At 50.9% G+C, this 24,000-nt stretch overlaps 3 protein-coding genes across 6 annotated transcripts in view; 1 reads left to right on the top strand and 2 right to left on the bottom strand.

Annotated features, from left to right (window-relative positions):
• Positions 1-4,579: 4,579 nt before the first annotated feature.
• Positions 4,580-8,638, bottom strand: stard7 (StAR related lipid transfer domain containing 7). The gene is made up of 8 exons (XM_070850041.1): positions 7,773-8,638; positions 7,433-7,596; positions 7,292-7,341; positions 6,889-6,999; positions 6,605-6,687; positions 6,412-6,511; positions 6,253-6,337; positions 4,580-6,024 (listed from the first exon to the last, which is right to left on the bottom strand). The coding sequence occupies exons 1-8, from the start codon at positions 8,201-8,203 to the stop codon at positions 5,846-5,848; spliced, it is 1,203 nt and encodes a 400-aa protein (XP_070706142.1). The 5' UTR covers positions 8,204-8,638; the 3' UTR covers positions 4,580-5,845.
• Positions 8,639-11,357: 2,719 nt separating this feature from the next.
• On the top strand, positions 11,358-22,434 carry slc20a1b (solute carrier family 20 member 1b). The gene is made up of 11 exons (XM_070850040.1): positions 11,358-11,604; positions 12,561-13,272; positions 13,838-13,978; positions 14,673-14,758; positions 15,055-15,151; positions 18,326-18,445; positions 19,324-19,605; positions 19,712-20,327; positions 20,438-20,623; positions 20,722-20,806; positions 20,935-22,434. Exons 2-11 carry the CDS (start codon positions 12,921-12,923, stop codon positions 21,088-21,090), a joined length of 2,121 nt encoding a protein of 706 aa, XP_070706141.1. The 5' UTR covers positions 11,358-11,604; positions 12,561-12,920; the 3' UTR covers positions 21,091-22,434.
• Positions 22,435-22,484: 50 nt separating this feature from the next.
• Positions 22,485-24,000, bottom strand: part of LOC139219226 (uncharacterized) — a 4,545-nt gene continuing 3,029 nt past the window's right edge. For 3 of the 4 annotated variants that reach the window (XM_070851033.1, XM_070851032.1, XM_070851034.1), the window contains 3 exons: positions 23,872-23,910; positions 23,751-23,789; positions 22,485-22,575 (listed from right to left, as the gene is read on the bottom strand). In XM_070851033.1, coding sequence (XP_070707134.1) covers positions 22,562-22,575; positions 23,751-23,789; positions 23,872-23,910 — 92 coding nt within the window. In that variant the 3' untranslated portion in view covers positions 22,485-22,561. The remainder of the gene's footprint in view (positions 22,576-23,750; positions 23,790-23,871; positions 23,911-24,000) is intronic. The other variant, XM_070851036.1, reaches the window with a different exon arrangement.

Below are 24,000 nucleotides of genomic sequence, written 5' to 3'. Positions count from 1 at the left end.
AGACAGATAAAAGTTAACAGTAACAGACAGTTAATAACAGATAACAGTTAACAGTAACAGACAGTTAATAACAGACAGATAACAGTTAACAGTAACAGACAGTTAATAACAGACAGATAAAAGTTAACAGTAACAGACAGTTAATAACAGATAACAGTTAACAGTAACAGACAGTTAATAACAGACAGATAACAGTTAACAGTAACAGACAGTTAATAACAGACAGATAACAGTTAACAGTAACAGACAGTTAATAACAGACAGATAAAAGTTAACAGTAACAGACAGTTAATAACAGACAGATAACAGTTAACAGTAACAGACAGTTAATAACAGACAGATAACAGTTAACAGTAACAGACAGTTAATAACAGACAGATAACAGTTAACAGTAACAGACAGTTAATAACAGACAGATAACAGTTAACAGTAACAGACAGCATGTGAACAGAAGAGCCACTGTAACGGCCTCATCAGCATTTAGCAGAAAGAGCATGAAAACCTAAAACACCCCAAAAAGGATCTGGTCCAGGATGAACCAGAGAGAATGCCCCCCCCCATACAGAAGGAGCCTCAGTGTGATGGCTGGGGGACTCTCCTCAGACTCCAGCTGCTACAGTCACACTACTACTTTTCCTGTTGGGAGGTGCTGCAGTGGTCGAGGCGATCGGCTGCATGTCCAGCTGCAGCAGCAGGATCGACCCTCCCGCCCCACCCCCGCCCCACCCCCCCTTTTACCCTGTAAATTATAGCAGCACTTTAGCTAATGAAAGAGTTGAAGAGCAGGCACTAATAAAAGCCATTAAGTGAATAAAGCACTTCCCCCTCCAACAAAATTAAAGAATCTACCCATTTGGAGAGGGAGGACTCTGTATTAATATTTATGAAATGCGGAACAGGCTGCCCCCCCAAACTCCCCAACTGGCGTCCAATCCCAGCCCGACCAAGTCCTCCTGGCCAGTGCACCTATCCCAGGAGAACATCACCAACCCCTCCTAGCTGAAGGAGGGGCAGGAGACGGGGACTTGAAGGGTGCTGAGGACGCAGTCAGGACAGTCTGCCTCCAGTAGAGGAAGCTGGAAGATCCCCGGGCTGAGCTCAGAGCGCCCGGCTGCCGCCGCCGCCGCCGCCAACAACTCTGGGCCACAGGACAGACAGGTGGGTTTCAGGAAGGACCACAAGTGTGGAGGTGACCCCCCCACCCTCCAGAGGCAGCAGGCTGCCCCTAAAATCCACAGTAAGTTCTGAATTAAGGATTTCCATCAATGGTTTGTTGGGTTGGTCGCTAAGACCCTGAAGAACATGTAGAACGTGTAGAACATGTAGAACATGTAGAACATGTCATGTCCTTAAGCTTTAAATCAGATCTTTTAATGATAAATTACTCTGAACATTTTAACATTTTCAGCAAAATTCAGACTCTGAGATAAACGAGCTTCAACTGAAGGAAGAAAAGAACAAGGTAAGAACGGGTTCATCATGTTGTCCATCCATGACCCGTCTCTCCATCCATGACCCGTCTCTCCATCCTGTCCTTTCACCTCATCAGCCCCTCTGTAACGTCCTCATTGTTCAGTGACTCAGAGGTCTGTTTTCCCGCCGCTCTCCATCTCCACCCAAAAACTCCCATTTTCCCTCCATCTGCTCCCAACAAAAGCAGGGCTTCTCTGTGGAGCATCAGTATGCGTTGGGGGGTAATTTCATCTCACAGAGTGGTTCAGTTGGCGGAGCTCTAAGTTGATTATGGCTCGTTCTCCTAAGATGTCCCCGGGGACGTGACAGAGACACGAGAGACAGTAACGAGATTGTTGAAGGTTTTGGAGAAAGAGCTCAGAGCCTGATGGCATCGGGACTCGGTGGCCGTTAACCCAGTTAGGACCCGACCGTCAGAGCGGGGGTGTCTTAACGTCCTCAGATGGACACACAGCCATCAGTCTGGGGTCCGTCTGCAGTCCCTTTTAAAACCAGGACTGTCAGTCAATTACTAGTAAAATCAGAGTGGACTGACTGAACTCAGTGACGGATGCCCAAACTGTGTTTGTATTGATCGCTGAGGGACACCAGAGACTGATGGACTGATAAAGTCCCCATCAGGCCCACTGGATGTCCTCTCCTCAGCGTGTCTGACATTTGAACATTCGTCTCTTAAAACGGTGGTAGAAAATGAAGTTTTTTGAATGGAGTCTGGTGGAGTTGGGCGTGAAGGACGGAGGGTGGGGTTTGACGCAGTTTGTGCGCAGGAAGGGTGGCGCCCTTTTTTCCGCAGTGACCACGACCGATGACGAACCTTTTTTTTATTCTGCAGATATTGTGAGGTGCAGCTGTGTTGCACTTCTTCTCTAAACCCGATGAGAACCAGCGGTGTCTTTTCTCTGTTTCGGCGCTCGGGGATCCGCCCTCACACCTCTGGACTTTGTTCTCCGCTCGGCTGCAGATCCTCGTCCACCCTGAAGACACCGTCCTCCGACTGCAGCCAAACTCTTTGGCCATCATTTCTTTCCTTTAGGGGTGTTGACCGACCAAGTGAAAGTCTATTTTCTGTTTTGTGATTTTCTCCCTTCACCTCGGCCTCCATCCTCCTGCGGTCTCTGGGGGGGCGTCTGTCTTCGCCCAGGACCCCATTGTGCTTGATCTAACCATGCAGAGACTCTTGTGTCCATGGTTGTGCCAAGCACCCTGGAGTCCCGTGAGCTCGCTCTGCCTTCTGCTGCCCCCCCCAGCGACTGAAGACACTCAGGTCTCTGTTGTCATGTCAGTGATGGACTCATGTATTTCTAAAATGTACGAATGTAAAATAGCAGAAGAATGTTTGGAGGAAAAGGCCAACGTGGACGTGTTGTGTTCTTTATTTCAGCTCTGATCCTGTTTTCTGTCTGAACCACCAATAAAATGAAGCTGTGTGTGTCACTGGAAGCAACATGCTTGTTTTTCTGTGAACGGAGGGCGGAGATGAAACGGTCACTTTGTCCCAGTTGCTTGTGTCAATATGGCAGATTTGTAGAAACGATCAATTACTGTAAGTGCTCAGTGGCTCTTAATGTCACTGTGGAGGTCGAACATTAAACCTGAGACTCAGACTGGAGACACGTCACCGATCTCTAAATCACAGTCAAACTGGACTTCCTGTGGTGGACGTGATCATAAAATAAAAGACTTGTTTCCTCACACACTTTTATTTCAGTCACATCAACCAATAAATTCTCCATGACGACACCAGACTCCTGTTTTCTTTATGGCCTCATGATGAAATCAGTCTTTACTGAGAGATTAGTATTTTCATTATTACTGAACAGTGCAAAGATTCAGCCCCACATGTGGTTCAAACAATCAATAAGATCAAATCAAATATAGAAACACACAAAGTGAGTGTACGTCAGTGGGTTAAACAGATGAAATGTACCCAGATGATCAGCAGAAAACCTTAACATGTGTCAAACTGCCTGTCAGATGGTCACTGAGGTTAGACCGAGCCGCTCAGCGATGATGATGATGATAATGATGATGATGACTAAATGTGCTCCGTCCTGTTTTAATTGCTTTAGTTAAAGGACAGACGGGTCATTTCATTTTTCCTCTGAGTGAGTCAACATGTTCACAGCACATCGGGCCCCCCAGTGGGAGAGCCCGGGTGTCCCTGAGAACATGAACAGGTGAATCCCGTCAGCCACTCGGGACCTGAAGCAGCTAAATGGAACCCAGCCATCATTTTATCATTCACTCCTGTCACACCATGAAGACACCGGTCAGAGTCCTGGGGAGGGACGGACAGGAAGCTCAGACGGATCTCAGGAACTGGAACCAGAGCACAGAGAGTGGGTCTGACCCTCCAGGTGGACCCAGCACACCTTTAACCCTGAGACCAGCCTACAGCCACCCGACGGACATGGACTGTATGTGTGTGTGTGTGTGTGAGACAGTGAGCTGCTGCTCCTCCTCGAAGGAGGAAACCATGAAAACAAAATGTCTCCTTCTGGTTTAGGAAGAGAGCTGGGCAGCTCCCGTCTTAACAGGTCTTCATATTATACGACTACACCACGACAAGCTCCTTATAGGTGAAAACTTGTCAGTAAACCTGATTCTGGTCCTTTAAAAACTAAGATGAGCTTTGGAGAAACTTCCTGAAAAACAAACACGTTTCCACATCTCACAGAGCAGCTTCAGCTTCAGCCTGGTCTGAAACCCTGTGACATCTGTTATCTATTGTCTGTTTGGGACCAGAGCTGGTTCTGGTTCAGGTTCAGGGTTAATCTGGTTCTGATCCCGGCAGACGGCCTCCTGCCCAGACGGGCGCTCGGCTTTACCGATGATCCCGTCAGACGGCGGGTGGCTGAGGACCAAACGAAGCTAATCAGGGTTTTCTGAGCAGACGAGCTGAACTCAGCCAGACACACACACGGATCTTTATTTCATCACTCAGCGTCCGTCTGTACAAAACCGGAGTGACGAGGGCATCAGCTCGTATCCAGTTACTGTCTGCTGCTGCTGCTCATCATCATCATCATCATCATCATCCAGAGCTCAACTGCAGCATCCCACCCTGCAGGAGGAGCACAGTCACATGGTACATTCACAAGCTGAGTGTGGACACATCATCTTTAATGGGGTTAATATCATCATCATCATGTTTCCTTTGACCACTACAGACTAAAGAAGCATTTCATTTCCTCCCTCACACTTCGAACACATCTGGTGTTTCTCACATTACCGGTTCATACAGCAGGAAGTACTTTACTACAGATTTAACACAACAAAAGGTGACCTGTGTGCGACTGCAGCCGATTGGATGAACCAGCCACAACAAACACGATGAGACGTTTCCAGTCAGATGGAGTTCAGGATCTTTGGGCTGTAAACTGAGAACTTTCCAAGGCCGTGTTTTATTCTGCAGCATGTGGAGCTCTTCGTACATTCAGAGCAAACAGGGGTGAACTCAGTAGGACCCACATTCATAATATCACAGAGAAAGTAACACGTTACAGAGCCGGCGGGGGCTCCGGGACAGACGGAGGGTTTCTTAACGGAGAAAATAGTGCAAACGTCAGTGATGTCTGCCACAGCTGCTGATGGACTGTGAGGTGGAAGGAGACCTCATTGCTCCTCTGAGAGGATGTGTCTCTGGGGGGGGGTTGGGTTGGGGGTCTATGACACTACACCCTAATGCCCTAAGAGGACTGCTGCATCTGCACACAGAGGTTTAGTCCACGCTGCTAGTCTGAAGCAACACAGCGAGCCAGACAGCGTGAGGACCCCACCCCCACCCAAAGAGAAGCACCAGAGTTTGTTAATTGAACACGTCTTCTAAAAATGGCGTCCCTTTTGTTAAAGTCTAGTGAGGAAGAGTCAGTGATGCTGGCGGCCATCAGACAAACGCACATGATGAAGACGTTTCCTGCCTCAGCTCTTCATCACTCAGAGCAGGAACCTGGTTTCAGTGATGATGGTGACCAGGAGCCCGTCTCAACGCTCGCACTGCCTCTAAAGGCGCTAACGTGGGGAAATGGTGGTTTGGCAAAAGCATTTCTACGGTTGGGGATTTTGGCGCGATCGTACCAAAGCTTCTAACACAAACTTCATTCATGCCACATGGCAGCGCCTGGTCACAGAGGGCGAGAGCGCCACGGGCAGCGGGTGGGATCTAAGCGTCCATGGCAACATTTTGTCCAGAGGACAGCGACGCCGTCTCTGTTCTCCTGACAGCTCAGCGAGGACAAACTGTACATTTGTCTTTAACCTTGGCTGCATCTTCTATCCGCAGCTCTCTCAGTGGACCAATGAGTTCGGGTTGGAGGGTTCAGTTCGGGTTCAGGACCCCAGCAGACCCCCGGGCCTGGAGGACCCCCCCCCCTCAGGCGTAGATCTGTCCCGGACCGCCTGTGTGAGGGCTCTCTCCACTCAGGCGCTCCTGGCTCAGCTGGCGGTTGCCGTCACTGGATTTAATGACTCCTGCGTAGTCGTGGATCCCAACCTCCAAGTTCTTGGCCCTCAGGGCAGCGGTGTGCAGCTTCTCCAGGAAGTCAGGCATACCTGCCAGGTGCAGAGGAAGAGGACATCATCATCATCACAGTCAGACATTCAGAGGGACAAACTTACATGTGAGAAAACAACATTCACCAACTAGAAACGTGCTCCTGAATCTTACTGTGACTGTAAACTGGGTCTCTTTGGACAAAAAGGTGATACATCGATGGTGAAATGTAGTTATGGAGATAAAGATCGTTTGCAGCCCTGACCAGTGGGAAAAACAGAGCTCACCACTTGACACCATCCAGCTGACGCAGTATCGGGGGAAGACGGTCTGAGGGTTGTCGCTGTAGGTCAGCAGGTAATCGAATCCATTCTGTCCAGAAACACACAAGTCAGTCAGCAGCTACTAAAGTCAGACTAATGAGTCAAACAGAGCTCATCACAAACCTCGTCAAAGGACTTGTGGGGGCGGATCACCATCTTTGACTGGTAAGAATGGACCCTGACATAATCCTGGGTCTCTGGGACTCTGGGATGCTGCACAGCTCTGAACAACAAGACACAAAGACAGGATGGTCACTCAGCCATGAATCAGACTGGACCACGTCTGATGCCTTGAACGCAGGATGTTCAGCCCCACCTGGACACCAGGACCATCAGGTTGTTGTCTACGTCGACACTGTAGCGGCGCACGTACACATAGTCCCTGGAGTACATGGGGTACTGTGAGGAGAGGCCAAACATCGGTCAACAGGCTAAAAGAAGAATTGATAAACATTCTGCCACTCGGCGAGCGGCTGTTCCCGACCACATGATAAGCAAAGGTCACACACACTGTTACACCGTTTGTTCTGCCTCGTGTGTGTTCACGGGCACCTTCCCCCTCTTTGGTGTTTAGTGTATGAACAGTCAGCAGAGACTCACGGGGAAGTGTGTGGCCCAGTGAATGACCTCAGAGCCCGTGCTGACGTCCCGGTCCACCACCTCAAGCTTGATGACCAGAGAATCCCACTTCTTCCTGTACTCCGTGTCCAACTGGGGGAGAGGGGACGGACAAGTCAAGGGTAAGGAGCTTAATATAGCACACGGGGGGGGGGGTTACTGTCACACATGTTATTGTGCAAGAGCTGCTCAATGATGGAAACGCTATATGAGCCACCATCGACACAGTCGCAAAGACTTCCCATGATTCATCGGTCCTCAGGAGCAAGGAGACCGTTCTGGGCTCGCTCCTGTTTCCTTAGCACAATAAGTTCTGTTTCACTTCATTAGTTCTTTACCTGGGGCCGACATGTTGGTAACATGAGGAGGACCGAGGTGTGTTTACCTGCACGTTGAAGAACTGTCTTGGAGTGACGTCGTTGTAGGAACCCAGCACTGCAAAAACACAAAGACAAGAGTCAACTCAATATCGTCACAAGCAGAGTACCAGGAGAAACTGAGGCCTGCTGGTCACACACACACTGACCTCTGTACTCATACAGGTGACTGTTGGGAATGGGACGCTTCCACACTCTGAAGTCCTTCTTCTCCATCACCATCTCCCAGCCAGGGTCCAGCTGTCCGACCACCACCCCCGACGGCGTGCTCAGAGCCTTGACGGCCTCCAGCGCCTGCAGCTCCAGCCCACACCTTCGGACAGAGGAGGCAGTTTTACACACAGCGCGGCCGACAGAGCAACGAGAAGAGTTCACAGTGCACACAGCAGGGCCACACGGTACACACGGAGGTGTGGAGGCACCTGGAGACACCTGATCATGTGTCATCCAGCAGTGTGTCTCGTGCACCCATGAAGGAAGATTTCAAACCTGTGTATCTCCTCGTCCTGAATCTTCTCGTTCTCCCACATGAAGACACCAGCCATGGCCGCCACCAGCTTCCCAGTGGGGGCATGCCTGCTCTGGAACCTGCGCCATATGTTCCCCACCAGGGTCCTCCTGGTCCGCTCCGAGTACAGGTTGGAGTACAGCTCACCGATCTGGCACGCACGCCGGAGCCTCTGGCCGGTCACAAAGCTGCAGTGGTCCGCGAATATGGACAGCAGGCCCTTCCTCTTCGGGCCGACGCTCCCCCTCTGCAGCCAGGACAGCAGCAGGTCCAGGCCCCGCTCCGCCCAGCGGGGCCCCTCGGGCTTCCCCCGGGCCTCCGCCACGGTCCGCACGAGGGCCCGGCAGCCCTGCAGCCTCACCGAGCTCACACCCATCTCACAGATCGGACGGCGGGGGACGGAGTGAAACATGACGGCCGTGACCGTGAGCAGCTCCCAAAGACGGTCCGAGCCAGCAGCGTTAGCCAGCCAGCTAACGGGAGCTAACGGGAGAGACGGCCAGAGCAGACGGTCCGCGGGGCAGCACCGGGCATTACCTCCACCCTGACGGTGAAACGGACCTCCGGCTCCCCAAAGTCAGAGCGTCACTCCGGTTTTACTTTACGTACCGAGCTGTCAACGAGCACGCCACATGCACCGTTAGCATGCACGTTAGCTAACGTTAGCCCCGTTAAATGTCTGCTAGTGCGACACGAACCGCCTCCACCCCGACAGCTGCCTCTTTAACTGCGGGTCCGAACTGTGGTGAGTGTAAAGTGAAGTATTTTCACCGTCTGCTGGGTCACATGTGGCCGTCTGAGTGTCCCCTAGAGCGGCCTCATGTAGCTCAGGCTCCTGCAGACCGTTTGACCTCCTCCTCTACAGCCTCACACACCCACCCGGAAGTCCCGCCTTACATCCTGCACAGCGGCTGCTCATTGGATGTTCGTCATCCTTGGGTGAATGTGATTGGCCGTGGCGGCAGCCTGTCTTAGCCCGAGCACCAGCATGTGCGTCAGTCCGGCCTGTGTCTCTCCACCTGAGCTCCCCGGATCTGGGTGGGAGGGCGGGGTGCTGCAAGAGGCCAAAGTCACAGGTAAGACACCACGTGCGTTAGAGCATGCGCAGTCTGACTTTACAGCAGCTAAACGAACCTCCTTTATCAGCTCTGATAATGTTATCAGGTTATTATTGTTTTCAGTATTATTAATTATTAGTAATCACTGTTGTGTGCGCTGCTGACTAAAAACAACCTGCTAGATGACCTTCTGATCAGCTACAGTCTGAAAGAAAAACATTTCATCCAAACCACTGTTCTGATCAATAATACTAATGATGATGATGATAGTAATAATAATAGTAATGATAATGTCAGTAGTAGTTTCTTCTAGCTGGGATGTAAGCAGTCATGGTAAATGGTCTGTATTTGTATTTCTCCTTTCTAGTTATTTCAACTACTGAAAGTGTTTTCTATCACATCCTCATTCACCCATTCACACATCATTCATACAGGAGGAATCTAATTTTTGGAAGAGACTGTTTTTACACACTCATTCACACACTGAAGCTGCTCCAGGAGCAAGTTGGGGTTCAGTGTCTCCAAGGACACTTCGACATGTTGACCCATAGGGTCGAACCCCTATAGGTCCTTAATAGAAGCTTTCTTCTAACAAAGGAGGTAAAGATGTTTGGTTTTAGAAACACAGATATGAACTCATCCTGAAACATCTTTGTCCTCCTTTGATTCAGTTTCTTCTTAATGTGTTCTGATTGATCGTTTCCTCTGGAACTGATTCTGACAAACATTCAAAATCTAAACTATCACAGTAACAGACACCAGGTGGCGCCGTAGATCAGCGTAGAAACCCTCTGATTCTTTGTTCAGACTAGAAAACCCAGACGAAGCTTTAACACCTGGTCCACCAGAGACCTTGTCCAGTAGAGACCTGGTCCTGGTATTATGGAGGCCCAAGGTAAAGGCTCATGTGACTGGAGGCGTTTGTGTGGCCTTCAGGGACCAGAGGCAGCCTGATTCATCGGATGTGTTTACAGTCATGTGCGTCCATGAGACCACGAGGACGATGTTCTTAAAGAGTCTCTGTCTCCACAGCACACACACAGGACGAGGGCCCTGCTGGTCACATGTGTGTGAGTTTACCTTCAGGTCTGACAGCTGTCTGGGTGACGTCTATGGGTCAGTGCTACGTCTCAACACCAGGGAACACAAACCCAGTTAGTAGGTCACTGAGCTGTCGCCGGCCTCTGAACACAGAGTATTACCGTGACGGTAAGGATGGAGGTAAAGAGTGAACATGGAGGCTGATCATTACTGTGTGTGGCTGAATGATGGAGGTGAAAGGTGAACACTGAGGGTTATTGATGGAGGTAAACAGGTAACATGGAGGTAGAGTGAACATGGAGGCTGATCATTCCTGTGTGTGGCTGAATGATGGAGGTAAAGGATGAACACTGAAGAGCATCAGCTCCTGTCTGCAGAGGTTACAGGTGAGGTGACCTGCTTTTGAAACTTGCTACTTCCTCTGTGAAATGACATGTTGCTTTCAGGTGCAAGACTCGTAATTCCAAGCTACCCTGCACGTTACCCAAGAGGCTGATGGGAAAGAGGAATTTTTCCATGATCCTCAGAGGAAGTGACGTCAGCAGGCAGAGACAGAGGAGGGAGTGAGCTCGTGATGAAGCAACAGTTAAATGTGCTGTTATTCCAGTTTTATCTGTGAAAATAAACCCTGTTGTGGTGGGTTCAGTGACTCACTGCTCACTCCCATAAAACACTGAACTATAAAGTGGCGCCCCGCCCTCACAGAGGAAGAGCAGTGGTTACTGGGGGCGACAGTGGTGGTCAGAGTTATTATAGTTCAGGATTTTTTCTACAAGGTCTTATTTTTAATTGTTTTTTTTTGTTTTCAGTTTAGTCTCCAGAAGAGGTCTGAGTTTAGTTTTTCTTTGTTTCAGTGTTGGTTTGAGGCTCCAACACCTGAAAATGTGAAACCTCAGACTCCCTCCAACAACGCTCTAATATAAAAGGAGAAACACACAAGTAAAAGGAGAAAAAAGAATCTAAGACATAAAAAGTAGTTACGTTAAAAACGGGAATAAAATCCCATACATAAAACACAATATATAGAATATATATTACTGTGGTAAGACTATAACAGCTTGTAGCAAAATAAATGTATTATATATCATATATAACAGCTGTAATACCCACAGAGTAATACCTGCAGTGTAAATGCAGTACTTAGTTACCCAGGGGCAAAGATGTTCCTGTGAATACACATTATATCCGAGTGAGTGTACAGTCCTGAGGCCTGAGGCTGCAGACGGTGTTATTTTATCTGTAAAGCAGGAGTGTGTGTGCTGTTAGAGGCTGACACACAGGTTAGTCTGACATCAGCCTCATACAGCACAGCAGTAGATATTACATTATATTACATTACATTACATTACATTATATTATATAATAAGCTGAGTTAAACACACCCCGGAGCGGGTCAGCCTCCTGGGGGCGGTGCTTCCTGTAACATAAAACTACCCGCCCGCTCTGTTCCGTTCACCGGTACGAGCGGCTCCACACATGCGGCAGCGCAGCTCTCATTCAAACTGAGACCGAACCCGGACCGGAGACCCCGGACCGACCCGGCCCAGACCCGCCTGATTTACCGGAGCGACGCGGTTTTTCTGAGGCCTCATTTTCCTCAAACGGTCTCATTTTTCCGGATCCCGCGCGCGCTATCATAACGTCTGTGCGCGCGCTAATTAGCTTAGAGGCTAACCGGGGCTTTTCTCCACCGGACCGAAAACAGCAACGAGTGGTGAGTTATTACCATTTACACTTTCTGTCAGGATAAAACCCCATTTGTAGTTTATCCACCGAACACTGTAACGGAGACTGACGTGGCCGTGTTCCGTTGCCGTAGCTAGCATTAGCCGGAGCCCATTGTGCTAGCTAACGTTACGTGTGCAGCACTAATGACATGAGGGATCTGCTAGCTAGCTCTGGGCGGTGTGAGCGCCGAGGTTAGCGTGGATTTAACACCCTATTTTACACACGATTTACCACGGCTGGTGGGTGTCTGTCAGCCTGGGTGTTTGGTTTGTAGAGCCAACGTTAACGGCGCTTTTAAAAAACTGTCTTTAGGTGAAGCTAAAGTTGGCGGTGTTGACCATCTGTCCAGCACACATTTGGCAGGTCATTAAAGTTGGCCACACACGCGCTCATGATCCCGCTGAGTTATATCCGGTTTGGTCCTGTTGCAATAAAACGGGCCGGTCGTTAATCAGACGGAGGATAACGGGCTCAGGAGCCGTACCGACAAATTAAAGCCTTAAAGTGAACCTGCTTCTGCTGCACGTTCACGTGAAGCCCTAATAACAGACGGCGCTCGTGCGGTATGAATGGATGAGGACACGTGCGCCGGGACCTGGTGATCAGGTGTCCGGTGATCCTTCACGATCAAACCACCCGGAGGTGATGAGCTAGATGGGTATGTCGGTGGAGGCTAACCTCCGGATCCTTCCTGCGACATTTACCAAAAATGGCTTCCTGTCGGGTTCTCAGGAAAGGAGCGGCCAGCAGTGGTCCTCCTTCCGGTACCAGCCTTCTCCACCCTGCCGGCTCTCTCCCTCTTTATTCGGCCTGTGAAGCAGCTGTGAACCCCCCTCTGACCTCCGTGTTCCTCCTCAGCGTCTCTGTTACTGATTTCATGACCTTCCACATGAGGGAGAGTGTTGTCATTAAAGCAGCCTTTTCTGTGTCTTGTCCCTCCAGGATGTCCCCCTGCTCCTCTGCTCCAGGCACACCATGGCAGTCTGCTCACTGGGCCTGACAGCTCAGCTCCAGAGCTCCGGCAGCACATGTAGAGTAATCACAGGATAGCAATAAGCCCCCCTGTGCCTCTGTTTACCTGCGCTGTTCTCTGCTCACTGCCAGTTAAACATATCACACGTTTGCACTGCTGAATCTCAGAAATCCTGTTGAAACAGGAGGGCCTAAAGAAAAGTTATTTATTTCACCGTTTACCTCTTATTTTACTAGCTGCTGTTTTGCAATAGCATTATATAAATAACTGTTTTGACAGGCATTCATTCCCTTTAAGATTGTGAACTAATTCCTCTGTAGCCTACAATCATGGTTTCAACAACTGCGACTGCAATAATATTGGCCAGCACAGTCGTGCCGATGGTCGGCCACACTGCTCTGACAGAGTACATGTGGCTGCTGGTCGTCGGCTTCATCATCGCCTTCATCTTAGCCTTCTCCGTGGGTGCCAATGATGTGGCCAACTCGTTTGGCACGGCCGTGGGCTCTGGAGTGGTCACCCTGCGACAGGCGTGCATCCTGGCCACGGTGTTTGAGACGCTGGGCTCTGTGCTTCTCGGCGCCAAAGTGAGCGAAACCATCCGGAAGGGCATCATCGACGTGGGCATGTACAACGGCTCGGAGCACGTGTTGATGGCTGGATCCATCAGTGCCATGGTTGGTGAGTGTCTGCAGCTCATCTGGTGTGTGAATAAACCTGTGGCCATTGAACTCTGCGAGCGAAGCCTGGTGGCAAGTTTGGCACCGTTTAACAAATGAGAACGCCTACTTTTTGATTTCATCATTTGACTGAAAAAATGGCCTAATTACTTTCTAGGAAAACTTCTAATTCCAAGTGTCGGAACTAAAGAATTCATGAAATCAGTATAACCAGCAAGTGATTGTCAACTAATAATTACTACAGCTAAAGAGGATAAATGGTAAACGGTTTGCTGAAAGTATTAAACAGATGAATTGGTTGGCTAAAAGTCGGGGTTATGTGACTGAAAAGTCCAGCATCGGCCGCTCCAACTGGTTATAGGCCAGACACTAAAAAGGTAGACTTTATAAAACATCATCGCTTCATCAGAAACTCCTTAGGATCGACCACATTGGGGACATGATGGGAGGTGAGGAGGCTGAGCTCCTGCTCTGATGTGTTGACGTGTGTCCTTTTTGGCTGTGTGTGTGTGTGTTAGAGCTGAGGTCAACATGTCTGGTCTGATCCATTAATTTACCGTCTTTAGGCTCTGCTGTGTGGCAGCTGGCCGCTTCCTTCCTTAAGCTCCCCATCTCTGGGACACACTGCATTGTTGGTGCTACCATCGGCTTCTCTCTGGTTGCCAGAGGCCAGCAGGGAGTCAGGTGGTTTGAACTCCTCCGTATCGGTAAGTCAGACACTCTAATCAGCTGACCTACAAGTGTCCCCGGTGTTTGGCTGGGCTGCATCACAGACTGTTTTTGTAATCAGAATACATCAGCCAGCATTTAGTCTGTGCCGAAGGCCTTCAGTGCCCCGGTCATCAGTCCAGCGTTAGAAATGTGAGTGACTGCTGCAGGTTCACAGCGAAGGAGTCCCGTTCACTGTTGTGTAATCCTGGAGAGGGCCGTGTTCAGGGAGGGAGACTGATGAGCTCTTAGGCGTGTCGCAGCATGTGGTCGTTTTACTCACAGGTTTACAGGAACATGCATCGGCCACTAATTTCACCAGTTGTTTGTTGCATTAGCGGGTGGATTACTGGTCTGTTCCTCTACAGACAGTCCAGCCCTGATGAAAAGCAGACACGGCCCTTTTTACAAAAACGGAACTGAACCATGAGTAATCAAACGTTACCGTTCTTCAGCTGTGGAAACTGCTGGAAGCTTTATTGACTGAACAGCTGAATGAAGTGTAGAACAGTCCACCTGCCTGGGACACCATGATTAAAAACGGGTGAAGCCCAGTTTAGGCTTCCTGTTTCAACCTGGCGTCTCCTACAATTATTTCAAGGAGGGGGACACAGATTCTTTGTTGTTGTTGTGACAATTTGTCAGATATTCCATCTCACTGTTTTTCGATGCTCATAATTCTTTAATTTGCAGTTATCTCCTGGTTCCTGAGCCCCCTCCTGTCTGGAATCATGTCTGGCATTGTTTTCTACTTTGTGCGGATGTTCATCCTACGCAAGGTAAGCTCTCTGCTCTCACATCGCAGATAATGTGTGTGTTTGAGAGAAACAGGAACCTTCTGGGCTGAAATGTTGAGGCCACTTTCAACACGGTAGCTCCAGTCTGTGCTCAGAGTGAAACGTAGGAAATCTTTGCTGCATGGCAGGAACAGAGCCTCTGCTCTCTGCGGCAGTTCCTCATTTGCATCACCACACAGTGCATCACCGTGCCCCTCGGCTGTGGTCTGAAAAATGGGGCAGTGTTGTTCACACGGTGGTGTGTTTCTGACTCGGTGCTTGTTTGTTGTTCCCTGCAGAAAGACCCTGTACCTAACGGACTGAGGGCACTGCCCGTCTTCTACGCCATCACCATGGGCATCAACCTGTTCTCCATCATGTTCACTGGAGCTCCGAGTGAGTACCGTCTGAGTCGTTGAGCTCTGCATGCCTGCTCCCAGCCACAGCCCAAAATAAGCTGCTCCCTCAGACAGCCACACACTCAGACTGTTTACCGTTTTCACACAGGCGTGTTTATTTTAACGTGTGTTTTTTGGGGCTGTCTTGCTTGTGGTTCTATGTGGGTCATAGCTGGAGACAAGTTTTAGAGCGGAGCACAACAGGGAGATGGAAATAAGATTTCACTAAAGTCTTGACGTCACTGTCTGTGTCCTTCAGACATGCAGGAGGAGCAGAGAAGTAATGAGGCTGGAAATGATCTTAGATGTTGTTCACTGATGCTCTGAATTCTTGTTGTTGGCTTCTCGTCTTCCAGAATCTCCTCATTAAATGAGCAACTTTTGCTCCTTTGTTCTCTTCTCTCTACAGGGCCTAACAGTTCAGGATCTTAGCCGGCCTGGGCCGTTAAATGGCCGCTACAGGCCACAGTTTGACCAGATATGGTGCGCTGGTGTGTGTGCACACATCAGCTGCACACACTCAGAGGAGATCTCTGGCTGCTCCAGCGTAGCCCATAACCATGACAGTAGTCAGGCACATTCTGTACAGCTGTGTGAATCCCTCACACCTCCGCACGCTGGGGTGCACCTGTACCTGGGCACCTCAGTGGGAAGGTGTGAGAGTGCTGTTCACACACACACACACACACACACACACACACACACACACAATAACAGACCCACCTTTTCTCTCTGGAGTTTGGTGTTGGCAGCATTTTGAATCCTATTTTATATCACATGAACATCATACTGTAGCGTCCATGGTTACTGAAGGCACATTGTCACCACACACACAGGCTCATTTTCTGAAGCCTCAGGATGGTCGTGGAGCCAGATAAAGATACGGATAGAGGATTCTCTGATCAGTTTCCCATAAAAACAATAATGAGTTAAATGATGAATCATCAGGCAGCACTTTTCCTCAGTGTGTAGTTTTGTCTGTAAATCAGGGCCGTGTTCGTTTGGGGCCTGGTGTTGGCCTGCAGGATAACAGCAGTGTGTTACTGCCAATGAGCGCTCTGATGCAGCTACGTCTGGTTCATGTGATGGAACTGTGTGTCCCACTGATCTGGGTCCTGTCAGGGTGGTGCGATTGGACACCAGGCATCCCACAGCACATTCCTCTCCTCAATATACACACCGGTGCCAGAGACCTCAGGCAGCATGTGCATGCAGTGTGGGCCAGAGAATCTGAGGCTCAGCTGTCGCTTCCTTCACACCTGATAAATCACTCTGCTGGTGCAGCCCTGCTCATTGTAAAATGACAACCTACCCAGAAAGTGACTCCAGGTTGAGCTCCCGTCCTCTTTAAATGTCCCACACTAACGTTTGTCCCCCGCACATGAAGACTGGTGTTTCTCTAAACATGCCCATGAATCCAGCTGCTCCTGGTCTGTCTGAGCTGACAGTAACTTAAACAGCGCTTCCAAATGTACACTGGTCCACAAAACAAACACTGACTGTCATGGTGACCGTACATGTTGACCCCCCCCCCGCCCCACAGCCTCAGTTGATGAAGCTCAATGTGTTTAGCTGGATACAAATTTTCTGCCTGGATTAGCCTTTGAAAAACAAACACGTGGCGTTGTTGCTCTGGGGACGCCAAACAATCAGCAACACCTCCATCCAAACAGGACTCATTGTGACCTGAAACAAAGCGTGAGCGTCTCAGGGGCTGCTGTTGTCATGGATCAACACTGATTGTGGGCTCACAGATCCCTGAATGCAGCAGTAGCTTAATCCTACCACTCTGGGTTCTAGACAAAAGTGAGGACAACGAACCAAAGGTTCCTCGCCAAGTGAGTCATAAACTGCCCCTGTAACTCTTTGGGACTGAGGTTGGTGGTGAGATGAGCATATATAGTAGTGGAAAAAGCCAACAAACATGTTATTGTGTAATGTAGGCCATGGGACACAGAGGTTTCAGGGAGGGGTTTGGAACGTGGCCGTGGTTAACTCCAGTTTCCTGTGCAGTCCTATTCATCCCACTGCATGGCTGTGGTATAAACTCCCCCCTTTGTGTGGGAGTGTTTATCACGTTGTGGAGCCAGGCTGGTGGTTAAACCCTCTTTTATAAGAAGCCACTGTGACAGAGCGTGTTCTCATGAATGCTGTCAGGTTTGGGTTTTTTTGGGGGGGGGGGGTTTGTCCTGTCTTTATTTAGCTGAAACCCCCCACCCCCGGTCCCACTGCTGAGAGTCCCACCTGTCTGTGGATGTCTCGCTCTGTGTGAGCTGATGTCCTCCAGTCAGACACGAGCCTCATCTGTTCCACAGCCACCTTCCGGTTTTTCCTCTCCGCCTGTCCCGTCCTGAAGGAGCGAGCTTCCATTGCGTAACTAGATAAACATGCGCGGGTGCCCTGCAGTCTCATGCTGCAGCGTGACTCAGTGGAGAGAGCGTGCTGTGGACTCTGCCCTCAAACGAACGCGGCGACCGAGACACTTATCACGCAGCCGTGGCCCTCATTTCCTCCTGCTTATCTGGACCCTGAGCTGGTGGAAGTATGTGTGGCGGGGTGGCCTTGGCCGTGTGTTGTTTAAACACAGGTGGAGGTGTCGGGCACTCCAGCAGCTCTTGTTTTTGTTTTCTGCCCCACACTGCTGACTTGCATCCCCCTGGATGATGAAGGCGAGTGCCTCCCCGGGGAAATGTGAATCACTGCTTTCTGCCAGCATGTGCTGCAGTAGATCTGCCTCTGCTGTGCTGCAGTGTTGGCAGGACGGAGCCCTCAGTGCACCAGCAAACCCCCCCCCCCCTCAAGTATTGTCACCTTTTTAAGGAGTTTTTGTTCATGAGCAGCGTTGGTTGGGCATGTTGGGGTCATGGGGACATTTCTGCTCTTCACCTTGTAGGTGTTACATAACTGTTCACATCTGGGGGTTCACATGCTTTCCACATTCGGCAAGGAGGGGGGCACAAAGACTCACGTCTGTCATGTGACTTCTCAGTCAGTCACCAGTGCCACTCTTGTTTTAATAGGCTCATGATCCAATAAGCTGTAGGTTTAGTATTTTAGTCAGAATGTAGTGCAGCTGTCTGAGGTAGCACCCGCTGCCTTGTTTTTAAAACTGCCTCTCTTCATCTGTGTGTGTGTGTGTGTGTGTGACACTGGACACCTGGCGCTCCTTCAGTGCTGGGATTCGACAAGGTCCCGTGGTGGGGCATCCTGCTGATCTCTCTGGGCGCCTCTGTGCTGACTGCCATCGTGGTCTGGTTCATTGTGTGTCCGCGTCTCAAGAAGAAGATCGAACGTAAGTCACATTCAGGTTTGTTTGATTACTGGCAGCTTGATTTTATTCATTCATTAATCCAGAGCTCAGAGGTGTTTCTTCATAATGGAGGCGCTCTAATGAAAATCAGCCCAAAATAATGTCACCACCCATAATCCAGGATTAGAGTCAGAATGTGTCCGTCTGCACACCAGCAGTGTGGCTCAGGAGATGAAGGGGACGCCATTTCACCACCATCAGTGTTCTCCAGTCCCCTTTGTTGTGACTGATCCGGTGCGTCTAGTTCACAAGGACGACGTCACCAGTGAACTAAACACTGGAGGTGCTACTGCAGCCTCAGACAGCACAGCCCGGCTAATTGGGTCACAGTGAGCCTCTAATTGGTCTTTACCTCCCCGACTAAAATAAGAGTGGGCTGACTTACCACGTCAACGTGGCCTCTGCTGTGTGTGTGTGTGTGTGTGTAAGGCTGGGGGTGGGGGGGACTGCTTCAGCTCCAGCTCTGACCAGTTTGGATGATGCAATGTGGCCGGCTGGTCAGCGTACTCCAGGATTATCAGCCAGAAAATATCTGATTCCCTCTGAAACAACAAACAAAGGTCACACGAGTCTTATCGCCTCTCATAAGTTAAGCTGCCAGTGGTCGAGTGAATGTGTTCCCTCCGAGGTCCTAATCCAGTTCAATCAATCGATCTTGATTGATTGATGTTACCTCCTCCTGTGAAGGCAGCGTGTCTCTTTTCAGCGCAGCTTACCTGCATATATACCTGCAGAGGTGTGTGTGTCCTTTCTCTGCCTCTGGTTCTGTAATTCATATGACTCCTGCAGCTCGGGGAGAGGAAACGTGCTTGTCTCTATGTCGGGATGTGACCCCCGCTATGTCTCTGCCCCCCCACCAGGAGACATCAAGTCCTCCAGCCCCTCAGAGAGCCCCCTGATGGAGAAGAGAGAGCTGAGGGAGGCCCACTGTCCCATCCTGAAGCAGACCGCCAAGGACACATCCACAGCGGCGCCCCCAGCTGTCAATCAGGACCCCTCTGCTCTGCCCCCCGCCGCCCCAGAGGAGCGCAGGGTGGCGTTTGACATCGGAGACTCTGATGAAGTGGACACTAACAAGGAACGCAAGGTGGCGTTTGACATCGGAGACTCTGATGAGACGGACTACAGCAGCGCTAACGGTGGCAAGTATCCCAGCAGCCCTCAGGCTACGCTTATCTGTGTGCGGTGGGACGTCGTCATCACATGACTCCACACTTACAGGGTTTTTTTTTTTCTGCCTCTCTGCAGCCCCCAAACCGGTTCAGTCCAACAGTCAGGTCCAGCACAGCAATGGCTCCAGCAACCCCCCCAGCCAGGTCCACTTCAGCAGCCAGGTCCAGTTCAGCAGCCGGCCCGCACAGATGCCGAGCAACGGCTATAGCCAGTACCACACAGTCCACAAGGACTCGGGCCTCTACAAGGACCTGCTGCACAAGCTCCACCTGGCCAAGGTGGGGGACTGCATGGGTGAGGGGGGAGACCGACCCATCCGCCGCAACAACAGCTACACCTCCTACACCATGGCCATCATCGGCATGCACGGCGACTTCAAGCACAGGGAGGCGGACTTCCGGGCCAGCGAGGATTGCGATAAGGGCCCGGGGTCGGGCGGTCCGGACAGGAAGCGCGTGCGCATGGACAGTTACACCAGCTACTGCAACGCCGTGGCAGAGCACACGACCCCCGAGGGCCTGGGGGAGGGCGACGTGGCGCTGGAGATGAAGGAGGACGCGGGGAGCAGCCAGAGCTCTCTGGATGACGACGGGCTTGAGGCCGACAAGCCAGAGGTCTCCACTCTCTTCCAGTTCCTCCAGATCCTCACCGCCTGCTTCGGCTCCTTCGCCCATGGAGGGAATGACGTCAGGTAGGCGGGCGCCTCGTTATCAGGCCGGCGCCTGTGCTGCTCTGGCATGTATTTAATGATCAGTCAGATCTGTGGCCGCTGTTGAAATGACCTGTGTCCTTCCTGTGCAGTAACGCCATCGGCCCGCTGGTCGCTCTGTGGCTCGTCTACACAACCAGCAGCGTGACGTCCAACGAGCCCACGCCCATCTGGCTGTTGCTGTACGGCGGCGTGGGCATCTGCGCTGGACTGTGGGTGTGGGGCCGCCGAGTGATCCAGACCATGGGCAAGGACCTGACCCCCATCACCCCCTCAAGGTACGGCGGCGGTTCCTCCCAGAATGAGACGGGCGCGGCGTGTACGGTGTGTTCAGTTCAGACGATTCAGATCTGTGTGTGTTTCTGTTCCTCTGCAGCGGCTTCAGCATCGAGCTGGCCTCCGCCCTCACCGTGGTGGTCGCCTCCAACCTCGGCCTCCCCGTCTCCACCACCCACTGCAAGGTAAGACGGCCTCCCCCTGCTCCTGGAACAGGAGCCGGTGTGGGCGGAGCTCTAGACGGCGAGCAGCTCTGTTTATTTCCACCTGAGACTCTGAAGAGGGCGGTGACTCGTGAGCTCATGTGTTTCAGGTCGGCTCCGTGGTCGCCGTCGGGTGGCTGCGCTCCAGGAAGGCGGTGGACTGGCGCCTGTTCAGAAACATCTTCATGGCGTGGTTTGGGACGGTGCCCATCTCCGGCCTCATCAGCGCCGCCATCATGGCCATCTTCATCTACGGCGTCCTGTGAGCGCCAGGCGGCGCCCCAAGGTGGGGAGGAGAAAGAAGCCGCTCCAGAGTCCCCGGGGAGGAATGGAGCGAAGGTGGGGGCCAAAACATATCGCTTACCTCAAGCCCTCGACAGGAAAAGGAAAAAAGACATTTGGAAGGACTCGTTTGGGCCGGCGGCTCCTGGCTGCTTCTTTTCCACCCAGAATTTACCGTCTGTTCGGGCCGCAGCTCAGCCACGAGGGGGCCGCTCTTCTGTTCAGACTAGCTTTGTCATCTCTTCATCATCATCATCATCCTGTAAAGAGTTAAACGCAGACTTTTTGTTTTCTATTAGTCATTCTTCCATTTTTTACTGTGTGTACATACGACCATGATGTTTTAATTCTGTCGACCACGTTAGAAAAGAACAATGAAAGTGTGTGTGTGTGTCCGCCCGCCCGCGCGTGTGTGTGTGTCCGCGTGCGTGCGTGCGTGCGTGTGTGTGTCCGCCCGCGCGTGTGTCCGCCCGCCCGCGTGTGTGTGTGTGTGTGTCCGCCAGCCCGCGCGCGTGTGTGTGTGTGTGTGTGTGTGTGTGTGTCCGCCAGCCCGCGTGTGTGTGTGTCCCCCCGCGTCCCCAGTTAAAGTATTTGTCAACAGTGAATTGTGAGTATTGTCACCTGAAGTTTAGTTCCTTGTCATGAACAGACTGTAAATTCTGGTTGTTGACGGTGTTTCTACCAACGTTACAATGGTCTGTCTGTCTGTCTGTGTGTGTCGTCTAGCTACACACACAGTTTGACTGAGCAGCTGCAGAATGAAACACCGTCAGCAGCCTTTTGCTCCGACTGTTTGAACAGAACCAGAAAAACTAACAGCAGAATGACAAACACATCAGGACCTTCAGTCTCCTGCTGAAACTTGAGCGCCCCCCCCCCCCCGTTCAGTGCTTTAGACTCAGCCTTGGTTTTTAGTTCACCTATCGGTTAATCTGCACCTGCTCAGACATCTGGGTCGCTGCAGCTCCCTCCATCCTTCCTCCTCCTCGGCTGGAGAGGCAGAATGAGGCTAGGAGGAGCAGGAGCTGGGTCATGTGACGGGTGGTTTGGTGTGGAGCTGATGTGGCCTGTTGTTTGGATGAGGGTGGAGGAATGATGCATGCCACCAGCGAGTGTGTGTGGTGTCATTGGGCTGCAGTACTAAATGCATTCAGACCTATAGATGCTGTAGTTGCCTTAATCGTTTTCTTTTCCCTTTAGGTACCAAAGAAGAGTTTTTTTTGTTTTTTTAACATGTCAGCAGACTCTGGTCCGCACTGGTGGACGGAATGAAAATAAAAATGGGAAAACATCAGTGCTTGTTCTCCCTGAAAGCTTGTGTGTCTGGAGCAGCGGCAGCGTTTTGTGTTTAACAGACAAAAGCAGGCGTTGATGGTGGAACGGTTCTTTTTATTGGTGGGGGGGTCTGGTGGGGAGCGAGCGTCGGCGTCCACCGGCTGCTGCCGTCCTCCGGTCTCACTCCAGCTCATCTGTGACTCAGACAGACAGACAGACAGACAGACAGAGGATTCCTTTACGCCAGCTTTACATTGTCAACATCACCATTCAGTAGTTTTCCAGAGCTGTCGGTGCTCTGTGTGAATCACCCCGGGGGGGGGGGGGGTTACTGCAGCAGAATCACACATGACCTTCATCACTGCACCAACAGTTTGATCGGCTTCAGGCCGGGACAGTGCCCCCCCCCCCCCCCCCCCCCGGTCCAGAAATAACCAGCAGCAGATGATACAGAATAAATGAAGCACAATAAACACCTGGGGACAGGCGCCCTCGATTCCTGTCCCACATTTCCTCCGATGAAGAGGAGGAGGAGGAGGAGGATGGTGTCCCCACAAACAGAAGGCCAGCGTTCCAGCTGAGAGCTCAGGCAGGAGGAACTGTCCACATCAAACTAAACAGACCTCCGGGGCGTCAGACCGGCACGGCCTCTCACTCTGCTTCATTACATAACCTGCGGTCTGTTCACCGCAGCGGTCAGGCCGGCCCCCCACCTCAAACATAGGCAAGGCACCCCCCACTGATTTGATACATTACAGTAGAAGGAGAGAAGTGATTTCAAAATAAGTGTTCAGTGAATGTGATGAACACATGACTTCATTATCATAAATATATTTAGGAACCCTTCTGTCCACAGAGCAGTTTAACTCCAGACCGCAGTTGGGCCTGATGTTATGGCGTTTTATTCATATCTAGTCACCGTGCCTCTCTGTGAGCATCACTTTCTTCAGATATATTGTGATTGGCTTGTCTTAGTGTCCAAAAACTCAAATAATGCAAAGGAAAAAAATTAGTATTATAAAATTAAGTGGTACTAATATTCATTCAAGAAATTAGAATAACCTGAGCTTGTCAGCTGTCAGTCTTTAGTTTAATTAGTCTGTAGAAATCAGGTTAAACCTGAAGTTTAGGGTTAGTCCACACTGCTCTCCTGTTTTTACCATAAAGTCTCGATTACACAGCCCTCCAGGTAATCAGAGTACTACTCTGAGTACTCGGGGCCCTCCAGGTAATCAGAGTACTACTCTGAGTACTCGGGGCCCTCCAGGTAATCAGAGTACTACTCTGAGTACTCGGTGGTGTGGTCGCCCGCGGTCACCAGACAGGTCCTGGGTTTCAGGTGGAGCTTCATGGAGCTTCATGTCCTCACCTGGTTCCCCGGTCCAGTCGTGGTCCTGACGGGCTCCAGCTGCAGGGGACAGAAAGCAGCCTTAGCTGGGGGGTCTGGAGGGGTACAGGAAGCTACCTGAGGCCGTCTTACTGGGTCTTACCTGGACGGCTCTCTGCCGAGGTCGTGGCCTCCTGGTGCTCTGGGAACAATCACACACACACTGACTTTAACCTACTAACTAACTAACTAACACCCTTTTACAGCCATGTGACCAAAGCCTCAAACATCA

This window comes from Pempheris klunzingeri, chromosome 19 (assembly GCF_042242105.1).
Source record: "Pempheris klunzingeri isolate RE-2024b chromosome 19, fPemKlu1.hap1, whole genome shotgun sequence".
NCBI classification, from domain to species: Eukaryota; Metazoa; Chordata; class Actinopteri; order Acropomatiformes; family Pempheridae; genus Pempheris; species Pempheris klunzingeri.
Note: the sequence above shows the minus strand (reverse complement) of the source record. Positions and strands in the feature narration are given on the sequence as shown.